Raw genomic sequence first — 15,837 nt, forward strand, 5'->3', positions numbered from 1 at the left:
AGTGTTATGATCAACACAAATTATTAGAAATTTGAAATAAATATATATGGGCGTAATGTCTATTATGAAAATTTAATAGATGATGATTTTTTAAATAAATAATAAATGGTGTTTGGCTGATGGTTTGCAATTAATAATATCATAATCAACGCCTAATTAATTTTCAAATTCAAATATTTCAAGTTTTAATCAATTATGTTATTCCCTCGATCTCTATTGCTTATATACTTAAATTAAAGGTCTGCGCACACAATCCTTTTGAAAACCAATTACAGTACATTTCAACGATTCACTTTGTATTTGACAAGTTATTAATGTAGAGGGTGTTTAGATTGGTTTTTAAAAAGTAGCTTATAAGCTACTTCCTTCGGCCCATATTATTTGTCAATTAAGAAATCATAAATACAAGTGTACTTTTACAACATTACTCTTATCTCTCTTCAATAAATTGTACTCTAATTAATATTGGTTACTTTAAAAAACAATTAATGTTAAGGTCAAAATAGGAAAACTTTAATTAATTCTATCTTTTTTTAAAAAAAAATTATTACGTAGGGGTAGGGGAAGGGGAAATGGGGTAGGGGACTACAACGTGGTGAAAGTTGAGGTAGTTAATTAACTGAGCTATTACTTGAATTTTGTAAATGGACAAGTATTTTGGGACGAATATTTTTAGTAATGTGGTCAACTAATATGGGACGGATAGAGTAAATGCTAAAAGTCATGAGTTGAAAATACCCAACTTTTGACTAAAACTTATTTTTGTACTTTTTTTTTAACCTAAAAATAAGTACATAAAAATATTTTTTATCTTTTTCAAACACCATAAAAATTAGAAAAGAGCTTAAAAATCAATACACTACTATGTCCAAACAGCTCCTAGAAGGAACTTTTCAAGGTGAAATCTAATTCGCGCCTATAATTTTTTTCCTATAAATAAGTGGGCGTAAATTTTAAACTTCATTTGTTAGAATTTTGAAATGGGAAAAGGAAAGTTGAGAAGAAAACTAGCTAGAAAACAACCAGAACCTTACTGCTACCGCTGCTCTGCTCACTTCCCTTTCACTAACAGCCTAACGTCACACAACCATTCAACACATAAAGGAGAAGATTTTATCTGTTCAGCGTGTGATAACGTCTTCAAAACCTTAGGAGATCTTCAGTCTCATCAAGAGACTGAAAAACACTCTGATTCCTAGTTCCATCTTTCTGTTTTTTTTTTTCCTCTAGTTCGTGTAGTTTTTTGTGTTTTGATTTCTAGAGTTTTGATGAAAATGATTAGTTATTCGATAATTGTAGTTTTTTGTGTTTTGATTTCTGGAATTCTGATGAAAATGATTGCATTTAGGTAATTACGGTGTTTATTTCTCTTGTAGTTACGATTTTGTTATTTTTCTGATATATTATAATGTGTTTTGATTTCAGACATGAAGAACACTTACAGCTCCTTGAACGAGAAGAGATCGAAAATGAAGAACACTTATTAGAAGCTATTAATGATAAACGTAATTAATCGTATACTCGTTTTGAAGTTTTCTTCAAAATTTATCCATAGCATTGTTTAAAATCCTTTACTGCGTGTATTTATTCGTTGATGAAAGTTATGGCTATGCTTCAGAGTACATTAATTTCATTTCTCCTGAAAATTCAACAGCAACTTTGTTTAGCTTCGAAATTCATGTTAGTTTGACCGTAGATATGGCCGAATTTGTTCGCATGCAGTGATAAATTGTGTTTTTCTTCAAAATTCAACCGTAGCATTGTTTAAATTCAAAATTTCAGTATCCTTTAATGCGTGATTTATATTTGTTAGTTACGTTGTTGAGCTTCGAAATTCAACAGCAACTTTGCTTAGCTTCGAAATTCATGTTAGTTTTACCGTATATCGGGCCGAATTTGTTTGTATGTAGTGTGATACATTATGTTTTTCTTCAAATTTCAACTGTAGCATTGTTTAAATTCAAAATTTCAGTATCCTTTAATGCGTGAATTATACTTGTTAGTTACGTTGTTGAGCTTCGAAATTCAACAGCAACTTTGTTTAGCTTCGAAATTCATGTTAGTTTTACCGTATATCTGGCCGAATTTGTTCGTATTCAGTGATACATTATGTTTTTCTTCAAATTTCAACTGTAGCATTGTTTAAATTCAAAATTTCAGTATCCTTTAATGCGTGAATTATACTTGTTAGTTACGTTGTCGAGCTTCGAAATTCAACAGCAACTTTGTTTAGCTTCGAAATTCATGTTAGTTTTACCGTATATCTGGCCGAATTTGTTCGTATTCAGTGATACATTATGTTTTTCTTCAAATTTCAACTGTAGCATTGTTTAAATTCAAAATTTCAGTATCCTTTACTGAGCGATCTATATTTGTTAGTTACGTTGTTGAGCTTCGAAATTCAACAGCAACTTTGTTTAGCTTTGAAATTCATGTTAGTTTACTTTAGATCTGGCTCTGATTTTGTTAGCTGTGAAATACATTATGTTTTTTCTCTGAAGTAGTTTAGTACAGATCGTTGATGTATATAGTTGTTGTTTGTTCCCGATATCTACTTTTAAGGTATTGTCATGGAGTAGTCTTTAGTAGATGACTATCTGTTCGAACTTAAACAATTGAATGTTTAACAGTACAAAGCAGATCTTAAGCTGGAAAGATAAAGACATTAAGCTATACTCTATGTTTTAGTTTCAAATATAAATTCATGTAGACTTCTGACGAACTTCCCTAAGAATTACAAGTTGAATCAGCGAAGTTTGTTTAACATGATGGATCATTGATGCAGTGATATCTCATGGAATCAATGTTGGGGATGTAAAGAAGCTACAAGACGCGGGTATCTACACCTGCAATGGCTTGATGATGCACTGTGATAAGGTGAAGGAAAAAAAAAAAAACTACTCGTGTTATTAGCCACAAAGTGCTGCTTATACTTCCGTTCTTCACTCTCTCTTCTAATAAGTATTAAAATTGTCTTGTTTCCAGAAATTGACTCGGATCAAAGGGTTATCTGAGGCAAAAGTTGATAACATCTGTGAAGCAGCTGAGAAGATAGTGGTTAGAGATTTATATTCTGATAGTTATATTCCTGTCGATGATACCATCATCTGTTTCTGCTGCTACTCACTTTCTCTTTTCGTAATCCTTGCAGAACTTCGGCTATATTACTGGGATTGATGTTCTCCTCGAAGTATACATTTTCTTTTCTCTTACCATTTTATGCATGAACTTACTGGTGTTTGTCGGACTGATTCTATTGTACGTTACTAATTCATTGAAGTCACCTCAATAATTAAATAGGATCAGGCTCGTATGAAATAGAATCACTGTTTTTGTTTTCCTTGCCACCCACTTTCATTCTTCTGCTTGTGTGGCATTTTAGAAAGTGCAGAGTTTCTATTTGTGCCTTATTTAATAAGATACCTGAATAGTGAAAACTACATGTTTGTTATAGAGGAAGCAAGTAGTTTTTATCACAACTGGAAGCCAGGCACTGGATGAGCTCTTAGAAGGTAATCTTTTTGGTCCTACGTGATTGAATCCTGAGTGCTTTTTCTTTATACAGAAACCGCTCCTGATTCTGATTGTTTTCTTTTTCTATGTGAACTTTTGAAGGAGGGATAGAAATTTCAGCAATCGCTGAAGCTTTTGGTGAATTCAGGTAAGAATCAACTGTCTATTGTTTTAGCTTTACGATAGAAGCATTAATTAGTAGAATATTAAAATGTAACTCTTTGCTGAATGAACAATTTATTCAGATCTGGAAAGATACAACTTGCTGATACTCTATATGTCTCTACTCAGGTTCACCTCTGATCTAATCAGAAGCAGTGAAATATCTCTTGACCATCTAGATTACTCATTATCCTTTATACTTTACGCTTAACAATTGTATCATCCTGAATTTGACAAAATCCTCAATCCATTTGTCTGATTCATTGCAGCTTCCTACTAGTATGAAGGGTGGGAATGGAAAGGTGGTTTACATTGACACTGAGGGAACATTGTATCCTTGCCAATATTTCCTATACTCATATGGCTTGAAAATTCAAGCAAGCACCTATTAGTCTCTTCATGGTGTAGCAGCTGTAGAAACTCAAGAGAATGCTTCCCTTCTGTTCTATCTTTTTTTCCTCAACTAAGTGTATTGTAGTCGGTCAGATCGTGTTGTGCTCATTGCTGAAAGATTTGGAATGGACGCGGGAGCAGTTCTTGACAACGTAACGCATCGTTTATACCCTCATTTAATGATCTACCGCTCTTTGTTTAGCTTGCTGATTGCTCAGCTGATTTTCTTATCATTCCTTTTTTTTTTTTCCTCTTATCATGTGAATTCACCAGATCATTTATGCTCGTGCATGCTCATATGAGTATCAACACAACCTGCTTCTTGGTCTGACAGCAAAAATGGCTGAAGAGCCTTTCAGACTTCTGGTGAAAGCCACAACTTTGGTTTATCTGGAATAAGACCACCACCGATGGTAGTTGTCTCAGATACTGAAATTTTACTTGCAGATTGTTGACTCTGTGATCGCTTTATTTCAAGTCGATTTCACTGGAAGAGGAGGGCTTGCAGATCGACCGGTATAACTAAATACCAGCATGATATTTGATTTACTTACTTCCTTCTGTTAAAAAGGAGCCTGCGATCACCTGTTCTGGTACACTTTCTTTTGAATGCTTACACCTTCTTGTCATTTCCAGCAAAAGTTGGCTCAGATGCTGTCCCGACTGATAAAGATAGCTGAGGAATTTAATGTCGCTGTTTACATGACCAATCAAGGTAGAGAACCCAACCTTGTGCAAATCTTCAAAATGCTGATATGTTTTAGAGTTAAAGCAGAAGGCATGAGTGCATAGACACAGTGTTACTTCCTAAGTGTTTGATGTAAATGGATTCGACTCTGAAACTTCCTATGTAATACTCTTTGCATGGCACTTTCCAAACAGATAAACAAACTTTGTTTAATTTTTATATTACTGTATATTGATTGCCTTTCACTACGTTGAAACTCTACGCTTGCTAACACAAGTACTTGGATTGGTGAGTGCAGTTATAGCTGATCCAGGCAGTGGTGTGTTCATATCAGATCCAAAGAAACCAGCAGGAGGTCATGTCCTTGCTCACACACCTACCATACGACTAATGTTCAGGAAGGGCGATGGAGAGCAACGAGTCTGCAAGGTGTACGATGCACCAAATCTTCCAACATAGAGGATCAGATGAAGTATTAGGGCTAAAACTGCATGCTAACCGAAACTGCCAACATAAGCATATGTCTATTATGCTATTGCATGTCAACACTTTGTGAATCGTCTGTGAATAATACAAGACAACTAAGACTCTTCAGATTGTCCCATCTTCTAAGAGCAAGAAAGTAAGCGGAACAGTTATAACACAGCACGCAACCACGATAAATGCAAGAAAACATTGTCTTACGAACTTATTTATGCTAAACTGATATATTTATTGCTAACATTAAAAGGTAAACATCAAAATATAAAAGTGGACAGTAAGCATGAGCAGCTCGATCTCTGCAAGTCCTAGCTGATCTTCAGTCCTTAGCATCCTCCTGGTGTTATTTGGAAAATTAAATGTGTTTTCGTCAAGAAAATTAGAATAACTGAACTATCTAGTTTAACTGCACTAATCTCGACTCAGTGGAAAGAAGAGATGCACCAATCTCAGATATATAGAATTTATCTCTGTAAAATATAATCACGCTAAATGGGATAGAAAAAACTGCATAATATAGATATTGCTGATGGACCTCTATCCCTCAAAGTCCTGTAAGCCTCAATAACAATGATCACTTCGTTTGTTGTCTTTTACTAATGAGAAATGGGTTGGTTTTTTCATAACAATTTGTTATTTACAAACAGAAATAACAATGATCACTTCGTTTGTATGACCAATTGAGAAAGAAAGGAAGGCATGATCCACTGACAGTAGTTGCGTATGCATTAGAGATATTGCAAGGTATAAGGTTAAATGAGAAGTCAGCCTACAATTCAAGTGTTACATGTCACTTTTTAGCACAATTTACCAGCATTTCTGTTTCTATGTGTTTCATTCAACTTTCCAACTTTTTTCAGTTTATTATTTTGTAATTTCTTTTTCCATAAATGCAATCATTAAGTTTTCATCTACTATGTGCAATTACTAAGCTGGAGACGAGGAAAAGATGAAATGAGGCACTCTTCCGGGGCATTAATGTGCTTTTAACCTTTCTATGCATCTTATGCCAAGATAATGGAGGACCTTCCGTAGTGTTGTTTCCTCTGTTGGTTCTTGGGATAGTCCGGACTATAAGAATTTCTTTTAGCAAAAAATGTCAGAAACAGGACTCCCTGGGTCCTAATTTATACGACGTCTTTGCCTTTTTAGTCAGTCCCAAAAAGAAATTACACATTTCTATATTTAGTAAAAATTCAATTTTATGAAACGATTTCTAACCACACAAATTTATGTGGTTTGTTTTAGATCACAAATTTCAAAAGTTTTCATTTATTTCTTAAACTTCGTGTCAAGTCAAATAACTTCGTATAAAATGGGATGGAGGGAGTCCAAGATAATGGAGGAGAGTGGTGGTGGATGAAAGGTGATTCATGGTGGAGGGGGTGGGGGTGATGGCTGGTGTAAATGTGAGGAAGAAGAGAGAAATGAGATTTGGGTGTTATTTCATATGGGTTAAATTAGTTTAATGGATGGGGTCAGTTTAAAAGAAGAAAATTAGGTAATTTTAAGTGAAATTGGGGAATTGAGGTTGATTTGAGGGAATCTTTAATAGCTTCATGCGATACTGAATGCTTGTCAAGTTTCTTTAGCTCGTTATGCTGACATGAGATGAGATCTTCTTTGTTACTATTCGCATCCTATTATTAGTGCATTTCTTTGTTTTCAAGGTTGAGATATTTAAGGCTTTATTCTTAGAATTTGATTGTATGCAGATTTTATTGTATTTCTTTTAAGATTCTTTGTTGTAAAGAAGGAAACTGTAAATTTGGAGCAACATTATTGAATCTTGAGCTAAATGATAGGGTCAATATAGTGCGCATATACTCTTATTTACAGATTCTTTGAGATCATCAATGAAAAAAGAACCTTCTTTCTTCTTATTTAACTTTATTCTTCTCCGGCGATTAGAAGGTAGCTAATATCACAATTTTGTATGGCATGCAATTCGGACAAAAAGAAAGGAGTAGGAATTAGGAGAAATAAATATTACTATCAACTATTACCCAAAGAGAACTAATACATGTAAATCCAACAAAAAGAAAGCTAGGAAATAAAGACAAATTAACAAGTAGCTACTAAAGGCAACACACTTATTAGCAAAGTACTTATTCTGGAACTCCTAAAATCAAAACTAAACAGAGAAAGGAGTGTTGAAGATCCATACAGGTGGACTGAATCTGTGGTAGGATTCACCGGTATAGTGAGGCTCAATGGTATCCTCAAACAAGTTGTATATGCCCATGTCCTTGCCACCTCCTTTTTCACTAGAATAGTAGGCCTCAGAACAATCATCAGTAAAATATATATGGTTCGCTTTGCATCCATATTGTTCGACAACCAAAGAGGCACTAAACCCGAGGAAGAGTGCCCTCTTCTCCAAATCATCAACCTCCTCATAACTCTCATTATCCACATCCACCTTGCTAACAATAAATTCTTCAACACCATATGAATTTGTTTCGGGGTGGTTACAAACTCCATCTCGAGTGATCACAAATAGGTCACCTAAAGAATGCACAATGTAGAGCCGCATTCCACAAATAAACTCAGAAGGCACTCCTTTAACTACCCTTCCAATGGTTGGTTCTAACCCTCCTCTAAAGTCCAAGATTACAACGTTTCCCCCATAATCAACTCCATAAAACTGGCCATCATGCCATGTTACATCAGAATAGGCCCGTTCGGGCAGTCCTGGTGTAATAAACCCCTTCTTTCCAGGTTTCCAGTAAGCTAATGAACGAGGTACTCCTTGAATAATCATCAAAATATAGTCGTCGGTTGTATGAGGATCCGAAGAGAGCAGTGCTTTTTCAACATAATACTCGCAGTAACCGCGTACATGATCTGCATCAAAACCCTTGAGTGTGTCCATGTGAGGCAATTCTATAAGAGAACGAGAATTGAGATGGAACAAATTCATATTCCCTTTGCCATCTGCTGTGAAAATCCATCCTGGAATTCCAACACCCAAACAGCGTTTTCCCACAAGTTCTGGGAAACTCATAGTGTAGGTGACACCCTTTATTAAGTCAAAAAACTCACGTTTTTCTTCATTCCCTTCCTTCTCGGCCAGCATCAACATTGGAACTGGAACTGCAACTTCAGCAACCATCTTGTTTGTGATATTCTTTCTTTCTTTCTAATGAGGAGTACCAAACTTCCTTCTTCTTTTTTTTGGATGAATAAACGAAACCGAGCAGCCTCCTTTTTTTATAAGAGCAATCCAATCCCAATTTGGTGTTAATTAGGTTTTACTACCTCCGTCTCAAATTATTTGTTACTAAAAATAGTTGTCTCAAATTATTTATCGTGATTACTAAAAATAATTAAATTATTTATCGTTTTAGGAATTCAAGGCATAATTAATTATTTTTTTCTATTTTACCTTAGTAAAATTTTATCATTAATATAATAAACATTTAATGATAAGAGACTATAACTTAAACATAAATTAGAGTAAAATTAGTCAAATATCATTCCTAATTAATGTTTCACAAGAGGCGCATAAAACAAAAAATAACAAATGATTTGAGACCGAGAAAGTACAAGGTTGTCGGCCGACCCGAATCCCAATTTGATGTTACCTACTTCGGCTTTCCTTCCTTTTTCCGATTCAACGGAAATTAGCTATTGAAGTCCTTGGGTTATTTGCATTATTCCAACTTTGATCCTTGTCTTATTCGGTGAAAGCACATTTTGACGTTAAATTAAAAGAAGTGCGCAATTCTAATCCTTGATGTTAACTTTATTGCTCTCAATTAAAAGAGTACAAAAGGGTGATCGACATAAAAAGGACATACACATGGGTGGAAAAGTTAACGTCAAATAGTTTAGGGACCAAAATGGCACTTTATTTTTAATTGATGATTTAATATGCTTTGTGAAATAGTAACATAAAGACTAATAATGGAATAACACGTTAACTGAAGGACCAACGTTGTCATTTTCCCCTGATTCAATCATAGAGTAGTGGAGTATTATTTTACCTTTCCTGATTTTACTTGAAATGGAGGTGTATTCCGTTATACTATTGAAAAAGGCTTAAAACTGTCCGCAGTTATATTAATAATGTCTAGGTACATGGTTTATGTTGTTGGTGAAGATATACAGGGATAAAGGTGTCGGTGATTTTGGGTTGTGATGGAAGAAAAAAGATTGATTTGGTGAGTTGGCATGTTATTTTGGCTAAAATAGAAGGAGTTAACACAGAAATGACAAACTTGAGTCACTTTTATAACGTTAATGGCATTATAAAAATTGATAGTATAATGGAGGGTAATATTAATCCCTTTTCAATTGTAGGGGGGACAAAAGATATTTGTCTAGTAAAAAAACTTGGATTACGCCGTTCCGAAAAGTCAAAAAAATTTTACACATTCCAACTTTCTTGTTTAGAAGGTAGTAGCTGCTACCACAATCTTGTATAACTAGGTGAGACTGGTCTGTGCCAGTACGGGCTCAATATTTTACAAATTGAACAATAAATATATCTTTATCAAAATAACTTCATAGTCTATTATTATTCTAAATTCTAAACTCTTAATTTAGATCCAGGAATATAGCAAGCAGTGGGCAAAGATGTTTTTTAACCTTACAGTTGATTACCTCCCAGGAGTACAGGCCCACGCCCACATTTAAAAAGTTGAATTTATCACCTTTTTCATTTTATACGATATGAATTTTTTAGATTTAAGAAAAATCACTATTTATATTTAAAGATAATTTAACTTTAAAGATCTTATTTTATCAAGATCCTGTACATTGAAAATCATTTTTGTGGACTCGAAATTGTTAATATGAGACATTTTTTTTCAAGTGATCTAAGTCATCTAGTGATTGAAATTAATCAAACACATTATAAAAGTTGTGCAGCCACTAACAATTTCTTAAAGTTTCCAACTCCATAATTAATAATAAGGGTAAAACAGGTATGCAATAATAAATTATCTTTGATTTTCAAACTGGACAAGTAAAAACGCGCATCTAATTTAGTATACATGAAAAGTAAGATTGGACGTAGAGAGTAATATTTATATATATAATGTAAATTTCTTAATACCAGTTACTTTCTCTGTCCTAATTTACGTGATACTTTTCGTGCTTGAATACTCCCCTTCATTCTCTTTCTACAGTTGATATTGAGGTTACGGATCAAAGGAAGTACGATGAAGATGAAGTTGGTCGTGAACAATTGAAAGAGGAACAAGGTTTGTGTCCTAAATGAGTCCATCGGTTACATTGAGTTTATTGGGCCACAATTGAGTTTTTGGGCCTGAACGAAGTTAAAAGGAATTCTGCACATATCTGGCCCGAGGTTTATTCCCAGAAGAATCAAGTTTATTTTCCCAAATTCCTTCCAGAAGAATAGTGAGTTAGGTTGTTTATTTTTCACACCCAATAGAGAATTAGCAGCTGTATAGAAATATTCCATTTATTCTTTATATTATATTGAAGCTAACAAACTTGTATAAATTCATGCACAGTCGAGTCAAGAAGTAATCAGAAATTTTTCACAAATTAGTTCTTTTCTCTTAGGTCCCGTTTGTCCATAGATACCAAAAATTTTTTTCACTCTTTTTGGAATTTTGGAGTTGGAGTTGGAGTTGTGTTTGGCCATAGTTTTTGAAAGTTTTTGGTGAAATGTAGTTGTAAAAAAGTGAAAAAAGTAAAAAAAAACAAGTTCTTGGAGTTTTTGGTATTGAAGTTGTATTCGGAATTCTTATGGCCAAACGCTGAAAAGTGAAAAAAAATTCCAGAATAAAGTAAATAATTCTTATGGCCAAATGCCTACTTAATTTCTACATTACCGAAATTCAAAATTTAAATTTTGATCTTGAATTTGAACATCATTTTTTTTTTAAATTTCAAATAAAATTAATATATTTGAAAACTATGTAAAAAATACTGAATATCGATTGATTTAAACAAAATTCCTAGTAGGAGGCGCTTGCCCCTTTAATGAGGTTTACGCTGCATGAATTCTAATGGGTACTAAATATCGAATGATTAAACTAAAAAAGAGAATTAGTAAAGCTAACAGCCTTTCTACCCCAATCAGGGCAATTTTGTACTCGAAGTGGAAAGTATTTTTCATCCTTAACCGGTGCTTTCAAATTTGAGTTGTGGGTATGAAATTGCTTTAATTTGTTAGGGAGTCTTTTATATATCCCAAAATATAGAATTTTCCATCGAGAATCTGAATTTAATCGGACTCTTATATGAGTAACGTAATGAGAAGAAGGTTGGATTTCTTCATGTAATAACTAATATCAATACATCTTAATTCTGAAAAGGAATAGACTAGCTAGTGAGAAACCGAAAAGTTGTGTTCTCAAGCCTGAAATAGTAAGTGATTTTAAATTTTTCAGAAATCAAGAAAATATTTTCAAAATTACATGGATTTTTTTTTTTTGTGTACTAGCGAGTACAGTCTCTTAACCATATATATGATCATAAACTTAATTGTTGCAATACACATCACAATAGAAAAGCATAAATAATGTTTTTATTTTTCTTTTTTGAAGATTTAATTTGTATATCAAAGCTCACATGCATCTAACAAAAGTAACGGATCTGAAATTATGTTAACTCATAAAATGGGTACATAGCTAGGAAACTCATTATACTTAGCTTCTTGGTCAAACGTTTCATTTTATATAGTTGATTGAATATAAAAACAATTTAAAGTGATAAACAAAAAAAAAACGAGAAAAAAAATTATATCACATGCTTGAGAGCCAATTTATTTATAGAGGAGGTCTATAAAGTACGGTCATTGAAAAGCAGTGAGATGCTCATTCAAAAACTTTCATAAAGTGTGACGTATAATTCTTAAATATGGTGTTGCTTAAACTTTGTTCCATCATTACCATTCTTCTTGTCGCAACCACTAGTGAGTATCTCTTTTCTTTATCTACATGTATATATGTACACATTTTTTTCTATGCTTGGCATTGGATATGTGTTTTTAATGTTATATCAGATATAATTTTATTTTGATAATTATAATGATGAATGATTCAGTTAATGTATCGTGGTTCTCGAAGATACAAGTCATAGCTGCTCTAGATGTCATGATTTCTCAGGACTCGAAAGGAGACTACTTTCACAACTCCCAACTTGTTGGAGAAGTTGTACTTCCCACGGTGATTGTAGTGAATGTTTGGCTTGCTGTACTTGTTTTATGAAAGATGCACCTTTTAAAAATACTTGTGTAATTGGATCATAAAAAAAGTGGATGTCTTTGTGTTCAGTTGCAACAAAATCCATAACTTCCTATTATGCATATTTGATTCCTTGTATAATTTCAGTATTTTCGTTGTATTATCTCGTTTTCTTGTCTTTCAGACTTTCATATTTTATACGAATAATGATAAAATTCAGGTGAATGGCTTATTAATTCAGAAATAAAAATGGATTCCATTCCGAAGACCACAACTTTAATGTAATTGCTAAATAATCAGTCAATGCTAGATGTAAAAAGTGACATTATCTAGACTTTAGTTCTGTTTGTTCCTAAAATCTCTGGGAAATGAAATAATTAAATTTTCTTGAGTCAAACTTCTTCTAGCTAGTGTACCGGAAAGATTCGAATCCCTTCGGTCTTGATTAGAGATCTCGAGTTCCAGCTCTCGAAATATAGAAATTCTTGAAGAGAGTCCGTACCTCCGCATAGTAGGTTTACCCGATGCAAATGCGAACTAATCGAATAGTGGGCTTCAGATATCGGAGGATTTAAAAAAGCAAAAGAAATTCTACAACTACACAATAGACATATTGGGCTGATCCTGCATAATTAATCTGTTCATTTTTTATCAGGACTTTGAAAAATAGCACGGAATTTCAAATTCTACAGGTGAAATGCCATAATAATATTTTGTAGTTTCATTTGTGAAATTAATACTCCTAACTATTTTTTAATTACAAGAACTGAAAAGTGGTTATTTGTGAACTGATATGAAGTACTTCTCCTTTAATCTATATATAACATAAATCTAGGCATAAACAATCCTATGTGACACCTCTCTATGTCCTCCATTGGCATTTATCTTTTTTTCTCCTTTTTTTGACATTTTTCCTATTTTCTTATTTATCTTCTTTGTAAAAACACCCATTTAACTCTCTTAATTATGTTAAATGTGCTCAAGTTTTTTTCTTTCAAAGTCAATTTTAATGTTGCAACAATTAATGAAAATAATAATGGACAATTGAAAGCCTTCTTGAATTGTTCGTGGCTAATGAAAAGTTCACAAGGATCTACACTAATAATTGTGGAAAATCGTGCATAATTCTCCATTTATTTGATATTAAGATTTTAAGAGTCCATATTAATGAAACAACTGTTTCTTCCATTATGAAGCACCCAACTCAGACTACCGTTTTCTTCCCAAAGGCTCACCAATTTTTATAGTGAGCTAGAATTCTAAAGTTTTTATGTAAAAGAAATCCAAAGGTCAACTGTTAAAGAAATGCTCCTTCCTTGAGAAAGTATAAATAATGAAAGAAACGGGGAAAGTGAATGAATTTTCTTTGGACTAGAAAGCTCTTATTTTTTAGTAGAATACTTTTTTTTACATGAAATTTCACTTGATGAATGTCGGATCTCGCACGAGGTAGGTTGATTTAATTTAATATACTTCATTTTCTTTTCTAATTTCAATTTATACCGTGAAAATATTGAAGTAGATGTTGCAAAAGTACATTTGATGGATGGCAAAGGGCTTCGAAGATTTCGGACTTCAGTTAATTTGTTTAAGTCAAACGGGATTCCAATAAGGTATTTGACATTTAAACTACAGTCCATTTTATTATCCGAGATGGTTCAACTTGAAGTTATAGGTTCGTGTGCCTATTTAATTTCTCAGATATCAAATCATATGGAGATTTTATAGTATAAATTTTGCTATTAAATACACACCATTTAGAGATATGAAAATTGTTTGTAGTAGATGAACTACCTATAATTTAAGACTTAAAAGTTGCTTCGGTTGAATACTAAGACTCAAAGTTGCTTCTACAAATGTGTCTTTTGTTGAAAAAATGGTGATACAACATAGTTGTTCAGCAAAATAATTTTTTGGTGATACAGGACTGTAGTTCTCCTTCGTTAGAGAAAAGTATAAAAATATTTTTGTTATATATTGTGCTCAAAGAACATAATAAGTAACAAATGAGCACTTATAAAAGAATGATAAAGGTTTTATGCCATTAAAATCCAAAAATGATTCTTTTAATATCTAATAAGAACTAATAGCTATAGTGGAAGAGGAAAAGCTCAATAGTTATATTTAGATTCTTGGGTTTTTTAAAATAAGGTAGATACAAAAAATATATTGTCCATAAATAATAGAAATATTTATAATTATTAACGGTAAATAATATATCTATATAATAAATAACTATAGTGGAAGAGAAAAAGTTAAGTAGGTATATATATTACAGCGGAAAGGAAAAATTAAATAGATGCATTTAGCGTAATTATTATAGTGAAAGATGATGTGACACATCTCTTTAGCCCAGAATCCTATTTATTTTTTTTTTTCTTCTTTAATTTTTGCCTTTTTCCCTACTATTTTTAGTTTTTTTATTGTTCAAGAATAAATGTATCAATTGTTACTCATCCATTTATTCCTATTCTTTATTGTAAAAACTTGAATGTTTCAGAATTTACTACTCCACTTATTCTTATTTTCTATTGTAAATAAACTGAAAAGTCTCAATATTTACTACTCCAACCTTTCATTTCCTCCATGCAGAATTAAAATGGAGTAGTCCTTTAAATATCATTTCAAGTAGCATTTGGGGGGGTTCAAGCAAAGAGTTTTTGGTACAAACACGCAACTGAAAAAGTTAAACTTGCTTCCTAAAAGTATTACAAAGATCGTTGGATTATCTTGTCCCTATAATTGCAGCAATTTCAATATGTGAGTTTTACATATTCTTAGATTATTTATCTCTGTGTATGCACACCACTGCTAATTCCATTCAATTTTATGCTCAATTTCATGATTATTTTGTTTATTGTTTACCTAATTTTCATTCACAAATATGTGCTTTCATAAATATGCATATATAATGTCATGCTCTCTTTCTTCTTCTTCGTCCATCTTTTTTTGATTTTGAGTTTGAATCTTACCCTCTAATAATTAGCACAACTGAAAAGCGGAGAGAAAATCACATAACTGCTTTAATTTTTAAAAAATATCTTATGCAATTTTCATTTTTTTTCCTTTTTATTATTTGGACAATTATCTTGATCTTGTGGATAACGTGAAGTTGTTCTCTTCTTTGTTCTGCGCCTTTAAAGAGTGTTTTTCTCAAATACAAATAGTTATGGGCTTATGGTAATGTTTATCATACAGAAAATCAACAACATAACACGTTGCAAGGAGAAATTTTTGTTCACTAACATCATATAAGAAATTTTCTGTGCAAAACTTTATGAGTATGTTGATTTTAATTAATGTTTTAATTTGTGTTTTAACAATTCATACAGTACTCTCTTCTAATAACGTGTATCAAAGAGAGTTTGGAGCCACGAAAAATCTAAGGATTTTTTTTTGCAAATGGCATGACATAGGACTAACAATAAAAGATTT

The 15,837-nt window shown here is 32.6% G+C and overlaps 2 protein-coding genes across 2 annotated transcripts; one reads left to right on the plus strand and one right to left on the minus strand.

Moving 5' to 3' along the window:
* The first annotated feature begins 1,205 nt into the window (after positions 1-1,205).
* LOC132641647 (meiotic recombination protein DMC1 homolog) lies at positions 1,206-5,246 on the plus strand. The gene is made up of 13 exons (XM_060358703.1): positions 1,206-1,505; positions 2,786-2,877; positions 2,986-3,057; positions 3,152-3,190; positions 3,455-3,512; positions 3,616-3,661; positions 3,759-3,804; positions 3,945-4,006; positions 4,154-4,220; positions 4,342-4,434; positions 4,516-4,584; positions 4,705-4,783; positions 5,055-5,246. The coding sequence occupies exons 1-13, from the start codon at positions 1,409-1,411 to the stop codon at positions 5,213-5,215; spliced, it is 981 nt and encodes a 326-aa protein (XP_060214686.1). The 5' UTR covers positions 1,206-1,408; the 3' UTR covers positions 5,216-5,246.
* A 163-nt stretch (positions 5,247-5,409) lies between these two features.
* On the minus strand, positions 5,410-8,460 carry LOC132641648 (uncharacterized). Its single transcript, XM_060358704.1, has 2 exons — positions 7,404-8,460; positions 5,410-5,573 (listed from the first exon to the last, which is right to left on the minus strand). The coding sequence occupies exons 1-2, from the start codon at positions 8,349-8,351 to the stop codon at positions 5,556-5,558; spliced, it is 966 nt and encodes a 321-aa protein (XP_060214687.1). The 5' UTR covers positions 8,352-8,460; the 3' UTR covers positions 5,410-5,555.
* Between the last annotated feature and the right edge of the window lie 7,377 nt (positions 8,461-15,837).

Source organism: Lycium barbarum, chromosome 5 (genome assembly GCF_019175385.1).
Source record: "Lycium barbarum isolate Lr01 chromosome 5, ASM1917538v2, whole genome shotgun sequence".
Classification (NCBI taxonomy): domain Eukaryota; kingdom Viridiplantae; phylum Streptophyta; class Magnoliopsida; order Solanales; family Solanaceae; genus Lycium; species Lycium barbarum.